The sequence below is a fragment of the Ornithodoros turicata genome, unplaced genomic scaffold (assembly GCF_037126465.1).
Source record: "Ornithodoros turicata isolate Travis unplaced genomic scaffold, ASM3712646v1 Chromosome11, whole genome shotgun sequence".
In the NCBI taxonomy this organism is placed as follows: Eukaryota; Metazoa; Arthropoda; class Arachnida; order Ixodida; family Argasidae; genus Ornithodoros; species Ornithodoros turicata.
In genome coordinates this window covers 3105098-3131109 of record NW_026999295.1, presented here as the reverse complement: position 1 = coordinate 3131109, position 26012 = coordinate 3105098, and the positions used below count along the sequence as shown (strand labels likewise).

Genomic DNA, 26012 nt, shown 5'->3' with positions numbered 1-26012 from the left:
CAGATCGGGATGATATGGCTTGAGTATCTGAAGCAAGCTGCTGAGGTGGGCCTGTGGTGTGTTGCATGTTATGGCCCAGAGTGCAAGTTGAACAGCAAGTGTCACACTACTGTGCACTGTTACGGTAGAGTTGCCCCTGAAACACAAAGACACCACATAAACGAAGTGTACAAGTCTTACTTATAACAAGAACAAGAAGAAATGATACAATTTTCATGGGTGCACATAAAGCACAAGTTTGTTGGCTGGGCAGCAGTCGCCACTGCTGGATGCACTGCCTTTTACAGCAGCTCGTTGAGAGTCCATTTGCACGCAACAGAGTGTGGGCTGGCAAATGAACAATCACGGCATTGTGTTGGGCACATGTGGCTACCAAACGTTGCCAAAATTTAGGAAGGGAGTTGCCTCAGGACAGAAGCCGCCGATATTTCGAACAGAGACTGTTCTTCTTCTGCGGTGTGGGGTTAGGTGTGACGTGTTTAAAGGTTCATGCGAATTGTGGGTCAACAGCCCGGAGGGAAGAAAGGGTCCGTACGGGCTTCTACGGCCGGAGTGAATGGCTGCTTTGTTAGAATGTGGAGGGGATTATCTGAACGTAGTGATCTAGGCAACAGACCGGTTACAGAAAAATGGAAGGTTCACGAACACGTGGACGAAACGGGACAACAGGCAAGAATTTGGAAGCATAGCGAAAGATAAGGAGGTCAGTGATTACGGGGGGAAAAAAATTCCAGAGCGAGCAAGGGTTTCTTTCTTTTTTTTTTTTTAATATTAGTAATACAAAGTGGCATGCAATAAAGAAAGCAGAAAGCAGTGGCCATGCAGAACATAACAGATGATAATGGAGATAGAAGGGAAAAGCATATTTTACTTGTGAAGTGTTTCTAGGGTGCCTTGTGATTTGTTGATACCGGACGGGTGAAGAGCGTTGAACTTGTATATGAGATAACACTCCCTATCACGTCTGTCACGTGTGGATCTAAACCCGGTTTCTAGAATATATAGTTTAATGTTGTCAAAATTGTGACCAGGAACGTTAAAGTGTTCGGTGACTGCTTTGGGGAGTTTGTTGGACGTGTCGGTTCTGTGTCCGGTAAGGCGGTTGTTCATTTGTTGGCAGGTTTCACCGATATATTGCATAGAGCAGTCACCGCATTCAATGCAGTATATGACATTGGAGCTTGTGCATGTGAATGCGTGGTTAACGGGGTGGGTGTAATTGCTTGCAGTGCTTTTGATGGAGTTAGCGTGTTGAACGTGCTTGCATGTTTTGCAGCGCGGGAGGTTGCAGGGTCGTGCTCCCGTGTACGGGGTGCTGGTTTTGCTGATTTTGGCATTGACCAAGGAGTGTGCTAGGTTTTTTGCGCGTCGGTATGTCACCTGCATATCACCGGTGTGTCACCTGGGAATACAGGTGACATACCGACGTGCAAAAAACCTAGCACACTCCTTGGTCAATGCCAAAATCAGCAAAACCAGCACCCCGTACACGGGAGCACGACCCTGCAACCTCCCGCGCTGCAAAACATGCAAGCACGTTCAACACGCTAACTCCATCAAAAGCACTGCAAGCAATTACACCCACCCCGTTAACCACGCATTCACATGCACAAGCTCCAATGTCATATACTGCATTGAATGCGGTGACTGCTCTATGCAATATATCGGTGAATCGGTGTGAATCGGCAATATATCGGTGTGATCTCTTCACCTGTCCGGTATCAACAAATCACAAGGCACCCTAGAAACACTTCACAAGTAAAATATGCTTTTCCCTTCTATCTCCATTATCATCTGTTATGTTCTGCATGGCCACTGCTTTCTGCTTTCTTTACTGCATGCCACTTTGTATTAGTAATATAAAAAAAAATGAAAGAAACCCTTGCTCGCTCTGGAATTTTCCCCCCCGTAACCACTGACCTCCTTATCTTTCGCTATGCTTGCAAATTCTTGCCTGTTGTCCCGTTTCGTCCACGTGTCCGTGAACAACCCATTTTTCTGTAACCGGTCTGGAGCCTAGATCCCTACGTTCAGGTAATCCCCTCCACACTCTAACAAAGCAGCCATTCACTCCGGCCGTAGAAGCCCGTACGGACCCTTTCTCCCTCCGGGCTGTTGACCCACAATTCGCATGAACCTTTAAACACGTCACACCTAACCCTTTAAATACCATGCCAATGATGAGGACGGTGCCCAGAAGAAGAACAGTCTCTTTCCGAAATATCGGCGGCTTCTGTCCTGAGGCAACTCCCTTCCTACATCTCTACCGGTTCGCTGGATTTCTACCCATCTACGTTGCCAAAATTTGTTGGTTATGAACATGAATTGTAAATCTTGAAGTGCTTCAACCCAATGACACAGAACAATGGCTTCTTGAAACAGTGACACAACATGACACCAAGGGACTGAACTGCACACTGACACTGATGTATTGCGAAGCAATAAGGGCGCACGATAGGATGAGGTAAAGTGAATTTGGTGAAACCCATCTGATTTAACTGTGCCCTTAGGTTAGGAAAAAAGGCTGAGTGGAGTGCATGTGACGAATGCCTCTTCAGTAGTCTGTCAGGATGCATGCAACTACACGACACTCACTCAGAAACAGAAGGGTCCGTCCGCAAACCATGTGGGCTACTGGAGTCACCTGGCCCACTGTCTGAATGCGAAGCTGCATCTGATTCATTGCTTGGGCTGTTGGGAAGGTTTTCACATCGGCATTACAAATCAGAAGTAACATACAGTACTGTGAATAGGAAGCAGCAGAGCAAGGTACCTATTGCAATTACCTCTACTGCTATCTTAGTAGACCTAAGCAGGTTAAAGCAGCTGGAAACAATAGGCAGCTCTCTTTGGAACAGACAAAGTGCAGATTCAGAAAAATGTGTGTTTGTTGCACAGTGTCACAAGGTTTGCTTTCTGGTGCATTTTGGAGAAAATATGGCAGCATTTCCATCTCTGAATGCTCTGGCAAAACAAACGTTCCATTTCTACACATCACTGACAAGAGAACAGCCAATAGTTGGAGAAGGCTTCCCCTCAGCCATGGAACAGAGTAGATGAACTGTACATTAGTTTGGCATCAGTGTGCAGAGACAGATTCACAGTACTAGATTGAAAACATAAAGGCTGCTTAAAGTTTCAGTGCTGGAGGGTCACTGGATGTGCACTTTATGTGTGTACTTACTCATCAGTTGGAAGACTGTAAGAGCTATCAGTTTCAGTGAGCTCTTGATCGGTTATGCCGCTGCACAGACTGTCGAACTCCTGCCTGTACTGTGCGTGTAGAGAGCTGACACTGCAGGCACTGAGTGGGAGCAAAGTAAAGACATTTCATAAGTTACCTGACAAACGTGCAGCTATATTCCAGTCGTCCGGATTGAAACTAACGAATGTAGGTGAAGACCCAATTAAACTTTTACTCACATATCAACTGGAAGATCATCAGAGCTAACACTCTGGATGTGCTGGTGGGATGTTATGCTGCTGTCAGAAGAGTGATCAAATGGATAGGTGATGTTACTGCCACTGGGCGGGAGCAAAGTAAAAGCATGTTACAAGCTATGATGATGTGATGTGAAGCTATCTGAGTGATGTATACAGAATGGAACTATGCCTGAGAGAAACCAACATGAACAGAACCTGAAATTTCAGGCAGTAACCTGAGACTTGCCTAAAATTCATTCAAGAAGCTCGGTCATTTAGAACAAAAACCTAAAGCATTTGCATGTGTCAATATCTCCTGAAAATATCAGGCTCTCCTGACAATCGACATAAAACATAGCTCTATGTATGTGCGTAACTTGCAAGCGGGGATCTTAGGTTAATGCTGCGTAGTTTCTCCCACCAAGCCCTAGGCCTGTCTCGAATGAATGAACACAAGCAGCACAATGTACAGGTTGGTGGCCTGTTTGCACAGGCAATGTACTTGTCTAGCAAGTGCCTTAACAGTGCTGCGCTTCAACATATCTACCCGTCCACCACTATGCACTCGAATGTTGAGTTCACTGTGCTGCTTGGGGAACTTGTCCATATGAGGGCTTCGTTTTGGGGTACAAATACTGACCGGATAATGGCACCTATGTATTTTGTGCAGTCACCACGAACAACACAGTACCCAATGTGCTACAATTTTAACTGTAACGTTACGACTGCTTTAATTACAGTCGTTTTTCTCAAACTCCTCGAAAACCGAAGTTTTCGCGTCGTATCACTATTGTCGTTTGTCCAGTGAGGAGTTATCTTTGCGGTGGAGTAAGGTATCCCACTGCATATGTACTGGTCTGGCTAACACGATTTCTAACCAGTTACGAACACCAGCAATAGCTCAACTTACTCTGCGCATGATGCCGGCGGGAAAGGCCTCGTCAAGTGCCCATGATCGTTGTATATTGCGCCGTGGGCGCGCTTCGCTTTCGGTGTAGCTTCGTCACTGCTTGGATAGTCGCTGCCGTACAGTTCTCGCAGTTCGTCTGCGATTTTTTTCCGTCGTGCTCTTTGACGCTGACGTAGCGAGTGATTGGGACACTCGCCACTCATTTTAACATAGCGCAACAATTTTATGCAACAGGTGAGGTGATGATGACGATGATGAGGTGGGTGATATTATCGAAACATTCGATAGTATCGATAGTGTTTGACTATCGACTGTCCAACTATGTGAACCGGAATTTCGGTAGCATCAGGATAGTTTTTTCGAACTATCGATTCAGGTTCAGGTTCGATAGTATCGTGACATATAGGTGGTGCTGTTCTCCGATCCTCACGTCGCTTGAGTCAAGTCAATCCAGCACACCTGAATTCACGTTTCGCTCCTGCATAGCTTTAGGTTGTTTCTTTCGAAAACTAAACTTTCCTAGAGCAAGGCGACAATAGAAACGGACAAGGACAAGTACGACGCATTTGCGTAGCTTTGCGTCGTCGTTGTCTGTGTCCCTTTCTATTGTCGTCTTGCTCTACCAATCGGTCCCATACACTCTGTGTCTACTAAACTTCATTTTGCATTACGAAGTTTGCGGTTCGCTCCTGCAAACTAGGTTGTCCATTACGAATTGAACACTTTATTCATGTTCCTTTTAAAAACGAAACCGTGCTTTTCGCTGATGCAAACTATTGATAGTTTTGTCTCTCGCAATTTCAAAGTTGAACATAGTTCCATCGGAATCAAAACCGCAGTTCGACGATCGCGTTTCGCTCTTGATTTGTCGTTACCTATCCGGGTGGGGGGTACATTATGAAAACGAAGGGAAAGTTAGGCGCAGCAAGCGTGATGGTGAGATGACGATCCATGACTTGAAAACCCGAGACTAGGTAGGGATGATATCAGACAAACACAAACCCTACCTCGTCTCGGGTTTTCAAGTCATAGGTACATTACCGTATTTTCACGCGTATTAGCCGCGGCTTATGCGCACTTTGTTTTTCTCACGGGCGCCCTGCGGCTTATCCACCGGTGCGGCTTATCTGGTGACTATTTTTTCCTGGTATTTTCCCCATACGCCGATTTTAACGAAAGGGCCGACAGTGTCTCTGGAACCGCACTGCCCTGCCGATGCACGAACAGTGCGTAACAGGGACGGGTCCACATTCGAGTAGATTGATCTTCCTGGTGCATTCCCCCAAGCAGCTTTAGTGATTCACGTCTTCTGGAAGATCACTGACCCATCAGTCCACGAAAAACACCCGACAAGGGCACAATCCGATCTTGGTAGAACTCCAGAACTGATCTCCTCTGTTGTACACTGTGCCGATCCCGGAGTATGGACCACAGGGTTTATGGCCTTCTCTATGGTCTCCTTTTTCGCACAAATCAGTCGTCTCGTATTGCCCGCGGCTTATCTGCGGGTGCGGCTTATCTGCCAGAAAATTTTCAAAACGTCCCAAAAAACGCGTCCTGCGGCTTATCTGCGTTGCGGCTTATACGTGTGAAATTACGGTAATTACGAAGTTCATGAAATATGAAATATCCGAGTATTATACATCTACACTGCATTTGGGCACTTAAATGGGATTAGGCACTTAAAAGTGGGCATTTCTGAGGAGTTAATGGTCCTTATGTGACAAGCCCGTAAACCGTGACAGTAACAAACTATATGAAGGCAGTGCCTCAGGATGAGAACCCAGAAGAATGGCCTAGAAGAAGAACAGTCTGTTCGAAATATCGGCGGCTCTCGTCCTGGGGCACTGGACTTGATGCTTCCTTACCGGTTCACAGTATTTCTACCCGTGTACATATAAACTATACTCATATAGTTTGACAGCTTATGCGACTGCTCTGATTAATGTCAGCCATATGCATAGAGCACAACAATCCATTAAATGGCTTTTTTTTTTCTGCTTTGTTGGTTTAAGCAGAGGTTCCCCTCTGTTTTCAGGACAGTTCCTGTGTTTTGTGTAATCGATTTTTCATGCTAACAATCCGAAACTATTCCAAAATATCAATACTGTGCAACTGTAAATAAAAGTATTCGATTACATTGATAATAAAACTCTGAGCAGTGACTTCTACATTTTTGCAGCAAGCGGGTTTGGACTGTGTACAGCTTACTATCGATAGTTTTCAGCAAAACTATCCATAGTCAAATGAATCCCCCACCACAAGCATTCAAGTCGCTTGCTTGCAGTTTACCATGCTTTGGCCGGTGCGGGCAGACTGAGAGCCGGTTTCACCTAACTTTTTAAATAAACATTTGAAAGATCCACCAGCTAGCCTGCATCTACGCCATTCTATATGTTTTTAAGTGTAAGGTTTTGACGATTTGTTATTAACGGTGGATGGTTCATTTTTATTGTGGATTTATTTAAGCGTATATTTTTAAAGTTTAGTTTTGACGGTGGATACTTAAACGTTTATTCCTTAGCGTTTATTTTTAACAGTTCCAAATAAGCTACACCACCTACGCCCGCAGCCTTGTTTTGAGCCTAGCAGTCTGGCAACATGGGTCTCAATCATCATCATCATTCCCATAGTTACATAGCACAGCACATGTGATGGCTCAACATACGGAAGTTTGGAAGTTAACGAAAGAAGTCATTCCGTCGTGTCTGTTTGCTTTTCGTTTTTCGTTTTGTTGTTTCTTGTGCCCCGAAACGTATGGCAGAGCACGGGAAGTTTTCCGTCGTGCATTTTAAGACAGGGAACACTTTAGAAGTTGTGCCCTCGTGCTGGGTCACGGCAGACAACAAGTCGTGTTGGTGGCCGCCATATTCAAAATCCCGGGTACTTCGTTCAATCAAGGCTTGCGAGCCAGTGGTGCAGACAACGTGGGAAGTTTTCTCAAACATCCGGCGGCTCTTCCATGGAAGTAAGTAATGGCCCAACCTTTATGCAGTGTTTAAATATGTAATGAAAGTAACGGAGGCCTATCTAGGAGAGGACCTCGATATTCCCGGTTGCGAAATCCAATTCACGACGGAACAGCATGTTTGTTAATTGTTAGGTTAGTCCTGAACAACGAGAAATGAATCAGTTAGTCCTATTTAGTTGTATTTGTCTGAATAGGTTAGTCCAAGATCGGTGTTTGCATTGTTGTGTCCAGGTTAAGTTCGCTGTTGGCAGTTTCCCGCGAGTGTCTGTGCATTGAAAAGCAGATTACCGTTTATTTACAGATTAACTGTAGTTTATTTTCCAGTATTTTGTACCATTTAAGGTGGTCGACATGCATTTGCACAGTTACTCCTGGTTGCTCTGCAAGTGTTCTTGTCTTACAATGACATGCATAGCTAGTGTGAATAAACTCTGTATTTCTGATGTTTCAGCCTATGAGCAGGCTACCAGAGAATGCGAAAACCTCAGATATATAACAGACTTGTCACAGTCGAGTGACTGTGGTGATTCGCCAGCTGCACCAATAAGGGCTGCGTCTGATTCCGAGGATGAGTGGAGAGATGAAGGTGGTGTGGTGCATTTTTCGCCTGTCATTTCTTTTTTGCGTACACCGTAATCATGTTTGTCTTGGAAGTAATTTCTGGTTTCACAGTTACTGTCGACTTCACATTTCAGAACCAAACAGCAACAGTCTCGGGGCCAGTCCTGGCGAAGCTCAAAGGCATGCCAGCTCGCGACGTGGGTCACTAGCCTCAGGTATTGAATTGTAGCTAGTTGTAGTAGCATACAGCAACACCAGTTTAGTGTACTGAAGGCAACCACAACAAGTTAGAAAATTTTATGGGCATTTGTGCAATTCAGCTGCTTTTTTTGGAGACCTCTAAGTGCAGGCAGTATAACGTTTTAGACCCATTCTTGGGGAGCACCTATGTCATAGCCCAATTTTTTATTTTGGGAGGGTTACTTCTGTTCGTTTTTTTTTATTCAATCACATTCGGAATCAAATGTCTGGGTTTTGTGAGACACTGCTCTCCCCTGTCTCCAACCAGAACAGCACCTTGCTGTGGCACATGCTGCTTATTTGTTGTACGACATTATCAAATGGACTCTCACGGTTGATGTGTGCTCAGCGATCTTTTTTCTCGTTATGTTTAGTGAGGACTTCAGACTTCGAACTGTAGCATACTCCCGATATCTACCCCCTGCTATTGGAATATAGTGATTAAATGTTGTTGAAGCTGATTGACTCTTCCACAAGGAGTCCTCAGTTGTGTGCAGTATTGTGTTCAATAGCAAGAAAAATAAAATAAGCACGCACTGATGGTGCTGAGATGCTCATTTTCATGTCAAAACATGAAACGAAAGCTTGGTGCCTTATCAGTGGAGTCCTTCAACTGGTTCAGTAACCTTGAGCCTTACCTGAACTGCCACCCACCCCCATGTTTTTGCACCTAAAGTCACATGAACATTTTCAATTCCAGCCCACTTCATGTCTGGCAGCGTGCAGTCGGACATAGCAGATAAACTGCTGAGGGTAAATGCTCGTAAGTAGCGCTTTTGGTATTTACCTACTGTACTTGAGCACTTTTGTTGATGTTTGGCGAGTTTTAGGTTTTCACAAGAAGGTGCTTGGGCACCTCGAGCGTCAGATGGAAGAGATCAGGAACAACAGAGAGGAAATCCGCCATTTGAAAATCATGCTGCAGCAGAAAGAACATAGCAGTGCTGTAGTGATCGGTAACATTGAGGGCATGCCGCAGCTGCCATTGCAAACCATGGATGAATTTGACAACATGGAGTCATTCATCACAGAAGACAACAACTTCAGTGCTGTGGTAAAGCCTTCTTCGACATTTCTACAGAATTCTTGTTTTCAGTAATACATCATGGAGTACTATGCTTTAGTTTCGTGATTGAAATAATACCGATGCTGGCAGACTTCAGGGTCTCGTTTTTGTGGCCATGTAGCGCTAACAGAGCAGTGGCCTCTGCTGGAGCTCCCAGTGCTCAGTTCTTGCGCACGCTTCTGTGGTCTACATCATGGTGTCGCCTAGCGTAGACTTGTGACATAGTCCATGTTAAACCCACCTTTTCTCTGCAGATAGCACCTTCCAATGGACTTCTCTTTGTAATTTCCAGGTGCAGTCTCTGCGAAGTGTTGGCGGCCACACCCCGAAAGACCTTACAAGGAGAATCATTAGACAGCTGTTCTCCAAGGAGGTTGCTTCAGTCCTTGTGTACACAGCCCGACAGCCAAATAAGCGGGAATTTCAAGTAACGAAGATATGCCAGGCAGTGTTTAGTACGTGACTTATGATTATTTCTTCAGTGCATAATCTAGATAGGTTTCCAATAATTTGACCAGTGCTTGCCCGTCCTGCCTTTTTGAGGGGTACATGGATATCCAGTGCTGTGATCATGATAGCTGCATTTAAAAGATCATGTATACCACAAACGCTTGCCTCTCTCAAGGGTTAATTGTCACTATTTCCATAGAAGACTGGGCCAGCATGGCACCCTTACTCGTTTTCCGCTGTTGTAGGTTTTTAGATCACCTAGCTGCTTTACATCAGCTGAGGAGTAGTAACAGAACACTGTGGCACTGTCCCCATTTTTTATAATATAAAGGCACTGCCAGCTTACAACTGCTTTAGCTTGATATACCAATCCTTCTGCATTACACATTCCATTTCTCCGCTGTGAAGTACAAAATTAGATGTGGAAAGGGCTCGTGTGTGTGCTCCTCATGTCCATGCACAGACACAATTCCATGTTAACAATGTCAGTGCGCTAATTTCTGCCTATGTTTCTTTTAGTGGCTGTGAGGACCACGTACACCAATGCAACAAACCTGGAAATCAGGGAAGAGATAGCGAAACAGTTCAGGCAGGCCCCTGGCGACCTACGTAAGCGTAAAAGGTAGGTGTCTCATCCAACCTTTGTCTTTTTATAGCAAACTGAAGAGGTGCACAGCCAAATGAGCAAGGTAGTGCAGTTTGGAAGTGATTGTGATACCCCCACTAGCACTACAGAAAGTTACACAGAGGGAGGTTGACTCACAGTGCCTTCGCTCCGGTCGTGTTGACATGGTCAAAAGCGAAACCATGTGTCTTGCACAATATTGAGTCAAAAGTATGTAAATACGCCCTCTTGTAAAACCCACCTTCCGTGCCCCCAAGGATTAAATTCTGTATAAGCCCCAGGCAAGAATCAGAAACCTTTCACGAAATGTCGCATTACGAACACACTTGGTGGCATGGAGGATGACATGTACATAGTGAGTGATGGCTCTGACACTGATGCTCCCTCAAGGATGTGCGTTAATTTGAGTAAATATGGTATTCCAATTTATGGACATAACCAACTACCGAACCTTTGTAGGGGGTGAGAAAGACACCTGGTAGACTGCTTCCATTTATTAGGAGAGTTTGGCCATTGGGAGGAGCCTGTCTTAAAGCGTGCCATTTGACGTCAAACGATGGGTGGTGCCAAGGCCAGTGGTTCTGATGTCACGGCGGCTCCCATCTCCAAAACAGAAGGCAGAAGATCACAGAATGGCAAAACTCTCGTAAACTGCTCTGACTGGTTCATCATCGTGTGTCAACCTATTGGGTGTTTGATGAACCAGCCTGCCAGTTGTTTTTCTCTCCCTCTAGGTTCTGGTGTTGGTTATGTCCATAAATTGGAATATTTTGAATAGTGCTAGTGGGGGTGCCACAATTGCTTCCAAATTGCACTATCTTGCTTATTTTGCTCTATCCAGCACTCGGTAGGTCTCATTTTGCACGCATGCCACACCACCTGTAGGAGCGGGAAGACGCGATATTCACGTAAGGGTGGGCCATATCTTTGCCGGAGAGATGTCATTGTGCAAATAGGCCCTGGCAGCTGCACAACATCTTAAGTGAACTTGTGCCAAACTAATCAGCACAGAGGTGCAATTACAGCATCACATGTGTACTTCTGGTGACTAGCTTTGAGTTGAAAAAAAAAGGCTGTGCTTCAGCAGCAAGTTGCACAGTGTGTCGAAGATTTTTGGCGCATGTTAATTAAAGATCCCCAGGTGGCCAAAATTATCCGCAGCCCTCCCCTGCGGTGGCACAGCGTGGTCTGTTTCTCTTGAGCCATAAAAAAAAAACAATCAACAGCAAGTCACATGCACCTTTGCATGCTTGTCATTTTCAGTTCCCTTATTTTTGTGGTGCCATTGGCCATTGAGGTCACTGTGATGTCACCACCTATGCTATGAAGTCCACGTTGAAATTTTGTTGTATCTGCTAATAAACTTTTCTTTTCAGGCCTGAACCTCCAGTAGGCCTGAACCTCCAGTAGGCCTGAACCTCCAGTAGGCCTGAACCTCCCGTAGGCCTGAACCTCCCGTAGGCCTTTCTGAAACACCACTAGGCCTGAAACTCCCGTAGGCCTTTCTGAAACACCACTGGGCCTGAAACTCCCGTAGGCCTTTCTGAAACACCACTGGGCCTGAAACTCCCGTAGGCCTTTCTGAAACACCACTGGGCCTGAAACTCCCGTAGGCCTTTCTGAAACACCACTGGGCCTGAAACTCCCGTGGGCCTTTCTGAAACACCACTGGGCCTGAAACACCACTAGGCCTGAACACCAGTGGCATTTGTGAATAAACCGTTACATTCACATCATTTCATTTTCTTGCATGCTGCATACTATGACACTGGCTATGCTCAGGCAGACATGAAACTCTAGAATATGCCATCTGTGCAGACGTCGCTGTAACGCTGAAACGTCATTAGAACAGGCGTGGGATCAGTGTCGGAATGCTGCTGGGCAGACGATATCTGAACAGTGTGAGGGCATACATTGTACTAACGTTGGAACATTGTTGGGGCAGATGTTGATGTAATGTCGGAGCAGTGTCCACGCAAACGTGGGATCAGCATATAGGGGGCACATGTTGCTCAAATGTCGGAATGCTGCTGGGCGGATGACGCCGGAACAGTGTGCGGGCATACATTGTACTAATGTTGGAACATTGTTGGAGCAGATGTCGATGTAATGTCTGAGCAGTGTCAGCGCAAACGTGGGACCAGCGTATAAGGGGCAGATGTTGCTCAAATGTTGGAATGCTGCTGGGCAGATGATATCGGAAGAGTGTGTGGGCATACATTGTACTAACATTGGAACATTGTTGGAACAGATGTTGCTGTAACGTCTGAGCAGTGTCAGAGCGAACGTGGGACCAGTATGGGGGAGATGTTGCTTAAATGTCGGAACAATGTTAGGGAGACGTGAGACCAACGTTATAACCGTGAAATATTGTTGTGATTCCAGCGCTGAATAGCATATGTTGTAAGAATGTCGTTGTTATGTCAGAAGAAATGTTGCTTACCAATGTAGATGTAACATTAAAGGAGGCGACATTCCCACACTGTTCCAATGTTGGAATCCCTCGTTACTCCAACATTGGAGAGTGGAAAGGACAACGTCAGTCCAACGTTGATGCAACATTTCGTGTTACTTGGGACAGTCTGTAGCAATGCATTGACCGTTACTGGAAAAGAGTGTAGCAATAGGAAAATGGTGTGTATTGTCCTGGACGGATTTATGATGAGCACTGTTTTTGAATAAAGGAGGTGCGTGTGCTTAGAAATAGTTTGATGTTGGTTTTCTGCTTTCTTCAAGTGTTTCTCTTTGCTTTTTCCCCCTTGTTGTCTGACAAACATGCGCTGACATGCCCTGACCTCTTCTGTCATGTTTTCCTTCTACATGTAGATTTTTTCTTTTTGACAAGGAACATTCTTGACGATGTCGATAGTGCTGCCTTGAATGGGGGTAGTGCTATTCTTAATAGTTTTGCGATTCATTTAGTTCAGAGAGTAAGTGCAAGGGGGACAGGTGCATGTCTTTATCCAGTCGAGGAACAAAGCGTCATTATTCAGTTGTCTTCCTGGCTCTCGAATAGGATGGACATGACTTGCTGAACCATTATTTTGTTCTTTTGCAAGTCTCGTTTAGTAAGACCTTGGGAATGAAATGCTTAATTCCTACAATCTCCTCTCATGTATGGTGTTTTTCTGTAATAGATCCCTATGGCAATCATTATAGTAGAATAAAGGAAATAATCTTGGGATAATGATTCAATAAATAATAGGTCCCCTGTCTAGAGCGTACGTGTCCTTGAGCCACGCAGGTGCATGATGACGTCATACCGCGACACTATTGTTTCAGGTGGACCTTGTCCAAAGGAGCATTAGTGGAAAAAAACAGTGTAGCCCTGAGAAAATAGGATAACGTCACGACCAATGAGAACGGCCTGCAGGGGGCGAAGGAATGCTCTTCTCTCTTAGCCTCTCGCAGGTGGCCGCAGAGGGCGCTAAGAGCGCGCGCGCATGCGCTAGCAGCCGCAGAGCGGCGCCCCAGTCAGTTGCTCGCTGGCTGTCGCGGAGAGCAGATGTGTGCTCGGTTGCTCCGCAGTCCCCGAGCTCGCTCAGTCTTTGGCTGGCTGTCGGATGGAGCAGTCGCATCGGTGTGCGCTCCTGTTGTGGTGAGCTGATTTGTTGTGTAACTAATGCTTTTGCCAACTTTGTTCCTGCTTTGTTTGCGATTTTCATGCCCGTGCACGTCAGGCGCTGGTTGCTGTTGTCCGGCCATCCCCGCCATTTTCTATCTTCTTCTGCCTTGGGAATGAGAGTAGCGCAGGCGTGATTCTTAATAATTTTGTCGTGAGATTAGTTGAGCAAGTAACCGCTAGGGGGTGCAGCTGTGGGACTTTATACAGGAGAAAAAAACATTACGAGTCAGTTCTCTGCCTGTCTGTCGGATGGAGCAGTCACATCGTTCTGCGCTCCTGTCGTGGTGGGCTCATTTTGTTGTGTAACTAATTTTTTTTGTTGTTAGCTATTGATGATTAGCATATTTACTCTTGCTTTCCCAGCCTCTGTATTACGTGTGTTTTTCTTCTCGCATGTCCAGAGCTGTCCTAACCTTCCCAGACATGTCATGATGACATGACAGCTGATGTCACAGGATGTCCTGAACTTGTGGTCATAGCTGCGATGCTTCGCAACCTGCCTCTGTGCTCCGTCGCCCGGCGATGGTCAGCGGCCGTTCCGTACCGCTTTCTTCAAGATGGCGTCGTTGATCTTCAACTAAACTCCTTCTCTCCACTCTATCTCTATTTTTTTCTTTTTATGGACACAGGTTGCAGCCAATGCACAGGGTGGTCTGGACACGAGTTAGATGCTCCCCAATTAGTGTGATGATTCATTGGATGATGCTGATTAATGTGGGGGGTCCCAATTAGCTCTAATTGCTAATTAAACGTATCCAGAAGCCTTGTAGCGTTGCCGACAGTCTGTGTCCAGTCATTACTACTAACGACAAGCAGTGCTGTTACTACAACAAACATTCCTGCAGTATCTTTTGCACCAAAAAGACTCAGATCATCATCATCATCATCAACATATCTGTAATGATGAGACGGCATGTCAGCGTGACAAAGACCAGTTTTGTTGTCACCACAAAAGTATGTAGTAATAACACGAACATTAATTAATTTTGTGATCACGGGAGGCAACAAGGCTGCCATGGTGCGAGAACCATCCGTTGATAATGCATAAAGACATTTGAAATGATACGAGGACTTCGTAGTCAGAGCTGTTAATAGCAAATTGAAGTATTAAATCTTCAGAATCTAATGCTGGGTTTTGTACTGTAAAATGCTATATAAATTAAACAATATATGGTACACGCCGATTTATGGCAAGCTGTATGTAAATTTTACACAAAAAAATATCAACACGCATTGTCAGGTCATTCTGCACAGCGTCGAAAGCCAAATGAGAGCGAAGCCAAGAGCTAACCACCCAAATTTAACAATGTATTTCATTTAACATGAAAATTACACATCACAATTTAAAATGGTTTGTGGATTAAAATCAGTATGAACCAATCAATGCAAATAAAAGAAACTCACCATCCACTAGTTCACCCTTTTTTAAGCACCACGAGCAGCCGTAAAACCCGTTAAATTGCTTCCTATTTAAGATGGAAGCCCTGGCTGGAGCATCAGCAATGCAGCATATAGCATACACACCTGACGCGACGACTTCGTTGAGCGATTTCCAGACAACTGGTCCAATACTGGCAAACTGCTGCACAAATGCGTTCAGGAACAGGAGCAGAGGTGGATGAGCCTTTGCAAACCAGAGTCCACAGACGATGACATTCTTCCACCGCGTTATGACTGACAGCTCATTTATCACAAGTTGAATCGGCCACACTGAGCAGTTGTTTGACTCAAATGCAGGTGAGCCGTCAGTGTTAAACAAGACCGTGATATCACTCCATCCCATTCCAAGCTTTTGCCGTGTATCCCTATAGAGGTTGTCATCTGTCATGTTACTGAATGTCCCTTGAGTCTGAGGCCGTGAGGAGAGCGCACAAAGTGAGTCATGCAGAACCGTCCTGATATTCTTCAACAGCATCCGCAGACGTTTCTTGACGTTGAAGATGATGAAAAAGTGCCCAGATGAGACAAGCCTCTTCTGAGTGTAGTCTACAATACAAAACGTGCATGTAAACGTGCAATCTTTCGTATACCTTCCGCGGTTCCCTACGTGGGCAAGACAAGTGTTGCAAAAAAGTGGAGCTGAAGTAGCTGTTCCTGAAACCTCTTCCAGATTTTACGAAACATGTACAGGGTTCGCCAAGGTAAACTTCGGGGTTTGTAACGAAGATAAAACAAATAAGAACAGTGTCGGGAAGCTAAAGTAGATGATAGAGGACGTATTATGCCCTAAAATTTTATGTCGATACTGCCATTTGGTCCGTTCCTCTGCGGATAAATTTTGAAAATAAGAAAACCGCCGCTGCCTAGTCGGCCATACCTGTGTTTCAGCTCATTTCCGTCGGTTGGCGAAACGGTCGAACCCGGCGTTGCAGACGACATCGAAATCTGAACAAGTGGAACTGAATGCAGAATCGTACTCTGCAACGCCGCGTTCGACCGTTTCGCCATCTGACGGTAAGGAGCTGAAACACAGGTACAGCCGTTTAGGCAGCGGCGGTTTTTTTAAATTTTCACCATTTATCCGCAGAGGAACGGAGCAAGCGGCATTATCGACATAAAATTTTGGGGCATAATACGTCTTCTAACATCTACTTTGACTTTCCGACACTGTTCTAATTTGTTTTATCTTCGTTACAAACCCCGAAGTTTATCTTGGCGAACCCTGTACTTTGACCTTGTCGTTCAGTGTGAAGTTTGTTGACGAAAATCTCTGAGCGACAGCGAGAAAATCTCACTCTTGGAGCGAGAATCCACAAGCCAGCATGCTGCCTACATACAGGCAGTAGAGGCCACATGTAGCTGATCCGTAGCCCTGAAGTCTTTTCTTGTTATAGTAAAATGACCTGGTAGGATGAATGAATTGGTAGAATTCTTTGTAGACGGGCTGAATGCCGTAACTATCAAAATACGTAACCACATTGTTGTTAGGAACCGGTCCGCACACCTCGGGAACCACAACGGAAAGATACTTTATTTCCGGCTTCTGCCTCTTATGTACTCCTACACCGACGCCCCCTAGGTACGTCTTAAAGGTCAGCAACGCCGATTTCCCGATGTGTTGAAACGGTTGTGATATTCTGAAAGAGCACATCAAACTATCCCCGAAAAGGATCTTCGTTTCTCAATTTTCTCTTCCTACTACGCATATTAATTAATCAAAGAAATCGAAACAAGCCATGGGCGCAGCCATTTTTGTGACGTAGATGGGATAAACCTGCTCCATCTACGTAGATGAAGTGTCCTGCTTCTGATTGGACGAAAGCTGAGGCTTTCTCCGGCTTCCAGCGTGTGCGAGAAAATCCAGTTATGGCTGTCGGCGAGGCAACCACAACAGAGCTGTGGAACGATGGAATCGGTGTTACTACAACTGCGAATTCGTCTCAACAACGTTTTCGACGCCAAATTGTGAATATGCGCTCGAGAAGTTCGCACCTCAACCGGCTTGTTACTTTTACAAATTGGTGCAAGTACGGGAGCGATTGAGAAACTGCGTGAGCAGTGGTGGTCGTTTGAGCATATTACATGTAGAGGACTGTTCTTCAAAGAAACAAGATTGTAATTGTGCAAATCGTGCGATTGCCAGACCAAAATTCCATGAAAAATATATACGTTCTGCGGAATCCTTGCAGGACGGCAATGAACGACGTATGGGTGTATTGTGACCATTCGAACTGCAGTGTCTGTTATATGGAAGTAAAAGTTATACAAAAGGTGTGTACAGTCTACTAGCGCGTTGTGCCATGTTCATTGGGAGCCCTTATCAAGTTTTGCTTGTTTACTTAGATGTACGTACGGCTCAACCCACATAAATTCATTCACAATGCTTTCGCAAATAGATAGGGTTCCACGACGTTGAAAACTGCTCTTGCGTCAGTTTTCAGACCAGATATTCTGTTTGCTGAGCCACGGACGTAATCAAGGGCAGTGACACACTTTACACCCAGTATAAGGAAATGCACAGTGTGCTGTACTACAAATGTTCAGCCTGGCAACACTTCCCGTAGCAAGTAACACTTCAAGGCAGTTTTGCGACCAAATTTGTCAGCGCAAACATATAACCTTTGCGTCAAAACCAGTAACCGTGGTGCAAATGCCTCCGCTGTTCTCTGCCTTGTATGATATGCTTTGTTGCAGAGTAAAAATATTCTCCCGGTGCCGCAAAGGCAACCTTACCAAAATAGGGAAGTCAGACCTTAGTTGTCCAGAGAAGCAAATATAAAACCACACCACTCTATGTAAATAATGGCATGCTCAGTAAAACTGGTCATGCTGAAGACCTAATAGTTTCAAGTTACAGCGGATGAAGGAGAAAAGGGCCTTTGCATGAAAGGAGCAATGCGGTGTATAAACATTTATTGAAAAGCATAATATCATGAATTTTGGTGAGAGTCAGCTGGTGTCTTTAGTTATGTTGGTCACTTATTGTACCCCTTGGTTTTGACGAGCATCATTTATGTTTCCATGGAGCAGGAGGTAAGCCAAACGAACGATAACACGTATGTAAACCTATCACATACTGATGTAATGTATTAACTTCTATAACCTGTAAGAACCTTTAGCATCGGCTTTGCAAGCTCTTACCCATGGCTTTTGATGAAAATCAAAGTAGTTCTGCGCAGTTGACAAGAGTGTTGCTGAGTGGTGAATTTGTTTATTTATATTTTCTACAGAAGACATATAGTAGCCAAGAACAATGCACTGCACCAAATATATGCAAAAAAATACAACTATCATAATTTATTTTTATCATATACGTGTTACAACACTACAGGTGACACAATGAGTGATGGGATGAAGACACAAGTATACAATATAGCTATGGGTGTAAGATTTTTCATGTAGCTACTGTCCCGCAATTCTGAATTACCGTTCCTTGGAAAGCAATCACAACACACAGCATAGAAATCACATTGGGCTTCTTCCAGTTTGGCTTTCGTCCGGCTCTTGAAAGTAACCTTTATCATGTTCTCTTTTGGAACAACAACAACTTTATTTCGAGACGATGAATGATGAATGCGGAGTTCCATCGCCAGGGCCGTTACTGTACCCCATTGCAGGTGGTGATGCGGGGAATGAAATAATAAGCCCCTTCACAATATTGATCACAATGATATGGTCTTATGTAGAACTGTGAAGGCACAGCCAGGCACTACACCCTTCACAAATCACACAGCACTTTTAACTACAACAACAATCACGAAAGTTCACTCTCTCCAGCATCGAACACAGGCAATTGTATACCATTAGACCCTAATAATGTAAAAACAAAAAAATCTGTCTTTGGCACATGTCATAGGCATAACAAATTCAATTTGGGCAATAAAAATGGCACTACAGGCACTATAAATTAATTCACTTTTTCGGTATTGCCAGTTCTAAAAGCACAAAAACAAGTGTCTGTCCTTTTTATTCTTTTTTTCAATCAAGGATGAGCCCAAGTCTGTGGGATATGTAACACCTACACAATGCTGCATGGTAAAACTTCTCTGCAGGTGTTGCAGAATTTGTCGTCATGTTTTTCGTCATCGGTATAGTGGACGGTTTTTGAAAACCCCATATTTTTTAATGATCCATAGACGTTCTTAATGTTCCAAGTACTGAGACTGATCAAGATTATTTAATTCGTTGTTTGGCATGTGGCATGTGACATGGCTGGCAAAAGCAAATTGCAGCAATGAGGGGAGCCTGCAGTAAGAGATGTGTTGAGCTCAGTGCCATGCACTTGCAGAGTCCTTTTGCACAGACATCACCTTTGTTCCATACAGTGCTGAAGACAGCTGTAGCAGGTTTATTGACTGCATTTGAATGCTTCTACTAATAGTTTGACGTATGACCCTCATGATTGTCATTCTGATGAGCCGTGAAATTCTGTTGACACAAATGCAATCGTCAGCACACAGTGCAGCCAGCCCTGTTTGGTCGCCACACTATCAAACATTACTCGAAACTGTTTTCAGTCGGAGCAATTGATGCCTTAAAAAAATACATTGCCTGTAAGTACTCGTTCTTGCTACTTTTTCTTTCCTTTTTTTACCCATTTTAAGAATGTACCACTTTTGCAAAACTCCTAAGAACCGATAGCCTGTTCTCAGTTTCTGTACGTTAGAATGCAGGCTAAACACGAGTGCTGCCATTGTTTATCTTTTCTCAAACCCCAGCAGTGTAATATTTCTTCCAGCGGTCTTCTTTACAATGTTTGCTCACCCGAGATCTCTCAACGGTCTTGGTCTCCTGTGACGCTCCGACTATACATCGCTTCCTTTTATATTTTCTTTTTTGAGCCCTCTGTCCTCTCTAACAAGAATTTGTATTTACTCCTCACCACCTTCGTTGTCCCCTTTCTCTGATGTACATTAGTATAAATATCTCTATACCAAGTGTTCAATGTATCGCACCTGATGAAGGACGGACTCCGTCCTGAAAGTTTGTTTTTTAGTAAAATAAATGTTGTAACCTTTTTACATATTTATTTTATTCATTTGCGAGTGCTAGACTTCTCCCATTTTTGCCTGCAAGATTACCTCTACTAAGATTACTCTATTCTCTAAGATTCTGTATCCTCTAACAGTACTACTCCTTCGGTTTAAGTTTAACAGGGAAAACGCTAAATATGAAAAGCAAAACTTACTATTCAGTGGAAACGAATAAAAAACCCTGAGTGCAAGGGAAACAAATAACAGGGTGGACAAACTGAAATGAACGTGGCACTGAAGTGTCAACGAAACGTTTGTTTTTGGGACATCATTTCATTTTAAAGGTAGTCACACTCCTCCGTGATGCTCAGAGATTCCTTTCACCTATCTGGAACCCCTGTACTTTTGCGTGAGGAATTTATCTATCTTGTCTGATAGGCAAACAAATGGCTTACTTATGAACATTTCACCTCCTTTTTTTTCTTTCTGACTTCTAGGTATAATAATGCGCCCTGCTTTCTGCTCCTGTGTAATACCTTTGTTTTTCAAAAAAATGGATTTATATATATATTACAGGGTTTCAAAGGATATCCTAAAGTGGTATATACACTACAGCTATTCTTGTGCTTCCTCAATTGAATTTTCACACATTGAGATAGTCGATCCAATGTGGCCAATTTTTAATCATCTTCAGTGTATTATTAAACTGCCAGCTAATATTCCATTACTTTTCTGAAGTGATAACTGGTTCTGAAAAGGACGTGCGTCACAATACTGATTCCAGCTACAAGGTTAACTCTAGTCAGTCATCAAAGTGCTATTTTGGGCAATGTTCCAAGTATAAATGTGTCACGATTAAAAACAGTAAAGTCATTTACGGAACCTTTAGTAAAATGACACGGAGACACACAGCATGGGTAAAAATGTGATTTGCAGCATGAAGGTAAAATAGGCAGTAATGCCAAAATAGACATTTCCAGGCACAATAGAATCCATGCATCTGGTTTACCCATCTCCCAATTTGGCCCAATAGTCTTATATTGAAAGGCACTTTTAGTACTCAGGAAAAAAAGAAGAAAGGGATTAGTCTGGCATCCGGGGTCTACATGTCATTGCTGTTCCTTCTCCGCACTTGAAACTCTGCAGAGGTACCGTTCAATTCTGTCCATTTGTTTTGTTCTGCATGGGTTGCTCAGTTTTGTTTGTAGGCTTTAGCAATGACAGTAGCACAGAGAACAAGAAATGTGTGAAGAATGTGCTTGAGAATTTCTACTATGGGTAATGTCCACTGGGAAAATCTGGCAGGGTCCAAAGCCTCAGGTTTCATAGCTCGTCACACTTTTGCATGTTACATGACACGCTTATCATTTGCCTAAAATGAACTGCATTAAACTATTTGCATCATGCACTGAACAAGATAAGCGCCCCTACATACGTATAGAGTGTATCGCAAATTGGACCACTTGTAATGTTCAAGAATATACAAATTCATGTAAAATTGACACTGCTTACAAGGTGCACTTGGAGCTACTTTGTTATGCTGTTATGCTGCATGAATACAGTGGGACTTCATTAACCATACCACACATGATATCACAGGTAATGGACATAAATTTCAAGACTTATATGTATTGTATCAGTATCATCAGTGTCATACAGCGCATATATGGAGGCCTTCTTCAGTGTGGACAAAATCCTGATGCACAAAACAGGCTGCACCATTACTCAGTAAAAGAGGAGACATTGGTAAATTACATTTAGGAGTTCATGTGATTAAGGAGGTAGGTAGAAGCATAGCCGGAAATTTTTTTCGGGGAGGTGGACCTCTATGGGGGGGAGGGGTTATCGGAGGTGGCACATAAAAATAATTTGTCAATCCGTGCACATTTACCAGGCAAAACGAGCATTACCTGCCAGTCGTGATCACATTTCCTGAGCGCTTGAGCGAGGGGGAGGGTGTCTATCCCCCCCCCTACTTTGACCCTTTGCTGCCGCTTTGGCGAAACTGCAGCTCAACATAGCACAAGTGAGTCTGTGCAGCTAGGGCTATTGTTTGTGAGCATAGTTGTGACAAAAAGAATTATGGATCTTCCTTAAAATGTACATCGAACTTCAATATGTAATTAGAAAAGACAGGAAGGCATTTGCAAGTCCAGAGTATTACCGGGTGAGGGACTGGCAGCCACATTATCAAGTACACGATACATGTGATCAGCTTATTTGTACGAAAAGTCTGTACACTGCTGGACAAGTGAATTGTCATATGAACAAGGCAGATTTACATTGTGAGGAACTGATTCCCAAGCAAAATGATCGCAGAGCAAGAATGTCAGATTAACAAGTGTCCTGTGAAGTACGATTGTCTGACACTCATCTTAAATAAAAAAAATTGTACATAGTTCAGCTTGACAAACTTATTGCACACTTACTGCTTTGTACTCACTTTCCACCGCAAAAAATATTCCTTTTGACACAACAGAGGTAGGTGAGTAACCTTGTGAAGTATGCAGACTTGACGCTACTTGTAGGTTCTGCTAAGGCTGTGTGCTGTCAGTGGGAGAACCTTTCCTTGTGGGCGTCCAAGGCTTCCTGAAGCGGAGGCCTCGGACCTGCCCTGCTGCACAGAGTTTCGTAGCTCGTAGGAGCTGAAGCAGCAGCAGCAGAGGCATAGCTTGGCCATTGTTCGCAGAGGTCCAGCACGCAGTCGATGAGCTTTGTGACATACTCTGAAGTTACAAATTGGAATTGGAGAATTGAATACATAGAAACAATTCCCTGTTACCAATACTATCTTTCTTTCTGTGACATTACTAAACAGGTTCATCCACTCCAATCTTATGCATAATGTTGTACTTACCAAAAGTGGGCTTGGTTCTGACCCCAGCAACTGCCCAAGTTTTCCGCGCTTTGGAAAACTTTAGAATGTACTCAGCAATCTCCCTGTCCGCGTTGTGATTGAAGTGGAGAGCTGCCAACTTTGTCCTAGAGCAAAGAAAAGTGAAACAAAAAGAAAACACGCTGCTATTACTTTGAGAGAAATTCTGTCATCCCAGGACTTTGCACAACCAATAAAAGTTAATTTTTCTACATCATATCTTGTTTTTCCTATGCTAATGTGTGTAATGCACTGGCAAGTGTCAACCACAACTTCACCGCAAGCACAACGAAAAGAATACAAAATATAAGTAGAGAAAAAGGGAGAAGAAATTTACCAAAATCGAGTTTAGCAAGCATATATGCCTAGCTCAGTGTATCAGACATCTCGAACAATGCGCGGTGGCGCACCCCTAATGCGCCGAATATGTTTAGCACGTGTAATTATTAATAGTGAGTTTTAGTATGTACTGTCGCGTTTGCGTACGTATGCGATTGCGTGGTGGATTATTTGCGCAATGCGCAAAGCACTGCTTGTGTCTTGCGTGTATACGTCCGCAGAACCACCAACACTGTTCTTTACGTGCGTAAAGACGATAGCGTACGATATACTAAAACTCAGTATTGTTGCCCTACCCAAAAACTTAGTTATTGGAGGCAGTCCGCTGTCATGAGGCAGTTCGCGACCCGTTAGCAAAGAATTAAAATACATTATTGCAATGGGGCGCCGGTGGAAATATTTACACTGGCATCGTTTCGTGTACAGACACCACCAAACACATGAAATTTGCGACCATGTATAAATAAAACTGTACGCCAATAACATAAGCATCGCGAAAATCGCAAAATTCCCATACCGCACACTGGTTGCGTAAGTCAGCGCAATGCGACGTTTCGAAAGTAGCGATGCGAGGCGCGATATGGAAGGAGCTGTTACGCCAGAACAATATACGGATGGTTCATCAAGCGAAGAAACTGTCGAGGACGATTTTGAAAGTGCGTGGTTCTTAGACGACGATCCCGAAGATGGTCCATTCCACATGGACCCCAGACCGATCGCGAACCAGCAGCACCTACCTGCCTCACCAGATACTGATCCTCCTCCTTCAGAGGATGAACTGCGCACCGCTTTCAGGTATGTTCAAGTGCTGTCAGGTATAATTTCTTATGCTTTTATCTGCAAAGCATTCACGACACGTTTACAGGTGCCACTGCGGCTGCTGCAACCCCGCGAACCCAGATGAGTATATGTGCTGCAGTGAGATAGAGAAAATGCGAAATGCGTGCAGCGACGCTGGTGTAAGTTGCTTAACGTTGCACCCTCTTTTCCATCCGTTATGTCTGCATCCAGAACTGCTGGAGGTTCACATGAGGTATATCACTTATTACACACCATCGTACATGGAGTGCTGCACTGATAATAACAGGTACTGGTACCGCTCGCAAAACAGAGCACAACCCTATATTTTATACAAGCAACATTACTGCTTATAGTAAGCTACGCTTCACAGCATATTCCAACTTTACATTTTGGATGTGGGGTCGCCTTGGACGAGGAAGGCGCAAAAAGATTCCTGGATGCTGTGTTTCCAAAATACGGTGCACATTTCCATCACCATCTTATCGAGGGTTCATTGGTCTGTATACCTCCTGATATTATGCGGCTTATGATATAATATTTTCTTCTTTTTCAATTTAGATGTTCCGCTGCAGTCCCAGCTACTAAGGGGCATCCTGCTTGGCTAATGCCCCTGTACTTGTTCCTTGTTGATGCACCTTGTTCTTCCACTTGGCTTCAATGTTATGATTATAAAAATAAATTCTTCCGTCAATGACTTACTCATCATATAAGCTACACCCTTGAGATAAAGCTAGGTTTCAAGTTATGATACATTGAGAAATTTGCACTATTTTAATACTCCTCTCACTGCTGCACATGCACTCCTCTCACTGCTGCACATGCAATTCCTTGTTCTATGAACCTTGCCAGCAATTCTGCTTACAAACATAGAAAACTGGTAGCTTTTTAGGCTAGCGAAACTAAAAGGTGTGACACATGAGTGTTACCATTCCCTGCTGAAATGTGTAAGGTACCAGACTTGTACCTATAGCACATTTTGCAAACATAAATGATCTTTGCAACAGCAACAGCATTACAGTGCAGGAAAAGGCACAATGTAAAAAACAGGTATTCTTTTTCATTTCCTATGTCAAAAAGCAATATTAAGATGTAACTTTCGATAATTTCACAGACAATAAGCCCGTCTCAATAGGTAGGATGTAACCCCACTTCGCTCGGTGTGGTCTGATGTGTGTTACAACCTTGTCTTTGTTGACAATAAATGATGATCACAAGTAGGAAGAAATTGTTGAATGCAGGCAGATTCACCAGGAAGGCAGGTTGAAGGCAGGAAGCGCATCTGCACTACAACCTTCATCTGCCCCAGATGCCAATACATCAGTTCTCTCATGCTGTATTCGTCTATTAATTTTGTCATGCCAGACAAAGCTGCTCTTTTTTTTCCTTTTTTTCTGCTATCTCAACTTTTATATGACACGATTCAAAAAGGCAGGAATGCATTACACGGAAAGGATAAAACTTTATGAACTTACATACTTAAAAATCACTACTTTGCTGCTGTGCATTTCTCGAATTTTGTACAACCATAGTGGGTGGGGTAAATGTTTTAGTGCACAAATATTGTATGCAGTATTGTACAAGAGCAGTCACTCCAGAGGGTAGCAATCCTTAATTGCCTTCATTTGTGAAGTCATCTTTTACCAGTTTAAGGAGCGCAGAACTATCATCACAAGAACGAAAGTTAATTATGCTTACCGAGTACACATGCCATCA

At 43.9% G+C, this 26012-nt stretch overlaps 1 protein-coding gene across 2 annotated transcripts; it reads left to right on the top strand.

The window, feature by feature from the left end:
* The first annotated feature begins 6980 nt into the window (after nucleotides 1-6980).
* Nucleotides 6981-11800, top strand: LOC135371396 (uncharacterized). Of its 2 annotated transcripts, none has more exons than XM_064605457.1 (8): nucleotides 6981-7301; nucleotides 7756-7890; nucleotides 8000-8080; nucleotides 8806-8868; nucleotides 8936-9159; nucleotides 9464-9626; nucleotides 10141-10243; nucleotides 11640-11800. In XM_064605457.1, the coding sequence occupies exons 1-8, from the start codon at nucleotides 7091-7093 to the stop codon at nucleotides 11671-11673; spliced, it is 1014 nt and encodes a 337-aa protein (XP_064461527.1). In that variant the 5' UTR covers nucleotides 6981-7090; the 3' UTR covers nucleotides 11674-11800. The 2 variants fall into 2 exon arrangements, with proteins under 2 accessions (XP_064461527.1, XP_064461528.1); XM_064605458.1 differs by having other exon boundaries at nucleotides 11623-11800.
* Nucleotides 11801-26012: the final 14212 nt, after the last annotated feature.